Source organism: Echinococcus granulosus (assembly GCF_000524195.1).
Source record: "Echinococcus granulosus chromosome Unknown EG_S00050, whole genome shotgun sequence".
In the NCBI taxonomy this organism is placed as follows: domain Eukaryota; kingdom Metazoa; phylum Platyhelminthes; class Cestoda; order Cyclophyllidea; family Taeniidae; genus Echinococcus; species Echinococcus granulosus.
Genome location: NW_020170430.1, coordinates 186,932 through 189,182, shown reverse-complemented (window position 1 = coordinate 189,182; position 2,251 = coordinate 186,932). Strand labels below are relative to the sequence as shown.

General features: G+C 43.7%; 1 protein-coding gene across 1 annotated transcript; it reads left to right on the top strand. All coding sequences in view use genetic code 11, as the record gives it.

Moving 5' to 3' along the window:
- Nucleotides 1–271: 271 nt before the first annotated feature.
- Nucleotides 272–1,611, top strand: EGR_06049 (hypothetical protein; the record flags this gene model as incomplete). The annotated part of the gene is made up of 4 exons (XM_024495298.1): nt 272–381; nt 461–966; nt 1,031–1,327; nt 1,427–1,611. 4 exons carry the CDS (start codon nt 272–274, stop codon nt 1,609–1,611), a joined length of 1,098 nt encoding a protein of 365 aa, XP_024350253.1.
- Between the last annotated feature and the right edge of the window lie 640 nt (nt 1,612–2,251).

Genomic DNA, 2,251 nt, shown 5'->3' with positions numbered 1-2,251 from the left:
TATCCACTACAGTTAGTAAAAAATTGGCTTTTCGGGCTTATCACCTGTAACAGAAAAAAACGCAATTCTTATTGGGTTACCGACGTGCATGCGATAGCCAATCACTAGGGTGACATTCCACCTTCATATTTTGATTGGTTGATATTATGCAGGGGGTCCAAGGGACAATTTAAAACCCACCACTCTTGTAACTGAAGCAGAGAGATCTCCAGATTTTACAGATCGCACCCAATTTATTATTCTCCAAGGTATAGATTAGATTTCAACAGAAATGACGTCATTTAATTACACCTCTCCAAGACTCAAGAAAGGTCGCGGACCACTAAAAGCCTACTACCTCCCAACATCTACCTCAGCGCAATCCGTTCTGACCACCAATAAGTAAGTAATGTGACACATTTTCTGCACTCTAAATTCATTTAGATTATTTCACTTTATTTTTGATACCTTTCGCTTTCAGAGAAAGTAAAAGCCCTGTTAGTCTCCTAAAAACCTATTGGACAGATAGTGAAGATGCCCTATCGATTATGAGTTCATTCTCAGAGGACAGTTCTTCCTCCACCTCTATGCCTCGTTACACCTGTACCCCGACACTGAATCAGACGTCAAGGGTATCGAATAGCAATTTGCAGCAGCACTTCCCCACCATCGTAGGGGTCAAGCGGAGCAACGGTTACGTGGAACGTAAAGGCTCCGAAAGTTGTGTGATTGCGTGCGCCTGCTGCTCCCCTTCAGCACCCGCGAAGCGGCCCCTCGTTGCCATGGGGGCGGGAGGGCTAAGAGCTATGCGTGAATTTCAAGTCGCTTATCAGCCCCCCCTGACTGCCCCTTCCACACCCTCTTCTCAACACCTCGCGCCCATCTGTCCAGTTCCTATGCTGCCACCACATCTCGGCTGTTCAGGCCTGCCGGACCAAGCCTCGCCGGTTCGCCGCTCCATTGAAACACAAACTTCACCTCCTGAAGGTCAATTAAGTTCAATTTTTTTCTAAAAAAAAGACGGCTATTATCATCTCAGTATTTGTTTTAGATAATAAAAAGAGGGCTAGACACAGTCATTCAAGAAGGAGTTCGGGTGCGCTGCTCAGCTCAATCAAGAGGAAGATCGATCACATTCGTCGATCGGTGAGTTCGGATAGGACGGGCACTCGCACGCTTCTCCGTAATGCATCCAATCCAGACGCTCTAAAGCGTCGAAATGATGAGGTCGCTGGAGTCACCAAGTGCACCCTGCTTCAGCGCTTTGCGGACGAAAGTCGACTCGTTCAGTTGAGACGCCGATCGACTTCTGATCAGTTTGGATTATTTATCAAAGTCGACTCTAAGGGTAAGGGTGCAAAATCCCTCCTTCCTCCTCCCTCTTTAAGGCAGCATTAGCTCGTTAAATAAGTGCAAAATCTTTAATGGGAATACATTACTACCTTAGGTCTGTGCATAAATCGTCTGGGTAATATAGAGTTTACCGGCGGCGGTCGCAACTGTCTGCGTGCGGGAGATCGCGTGGTGGAAGTGCAAAACATCCCAGCTAAAGGTCTGGACGCAGGTGCCGTGCGGAACCTCCTTCAGGGTTGCCAAATAGCACTTCTCAAAGTGAAATCCACCTCCAGATAATGTTTTTGATGCATACGTTATTGAAATTTACGAGCATTTATTTTTGTACATATTTTAATGCTTAATTATGTAAATATGGAGATGCTGTGATGCATAGGTGTTTACTGGGTTCTTCATTTCTTCAGAGAGAAAGAGACATGGTTAAGCGCAAACTATGGTAAAATATGCTTACACGTTTAGAATGAAATCATGCTTTAATCATAGTGTTTAATAGTGCCCTAAGGTGGTGCAGAGTTTGTTTAGCCAGAATTTATTTGGAATGTGGCATTAATACTGTAAATTTGGGTCTGACATTTCAGCAATCACAGCTGCTTGTTCACCTTAAAATGAATCCTCAAATGTGCAACAGTAAAGCAAATGAAATCCCGATTCAAATATGAATGAGCACAAATTAAGAATAAAGTAATTATTTATTGGCTATTTCTGGTGGGCAACAGTTTGATATGGCATTATTTTGCATCTAAAATTCGAGACCTGTCCGAATGATTTGGAATTTAAAAGACAGTACCTATTAGGAAACAGGTTTGGATTCACCCTCTATGGGTGTGCCTGGAATTGCCCATTTTGGCGGCTACTCAAAGCCGTTAGTCTGGTTTACTGCTTAGTTGGATAGATTTGAGGTAACAGATTAACATTGTAG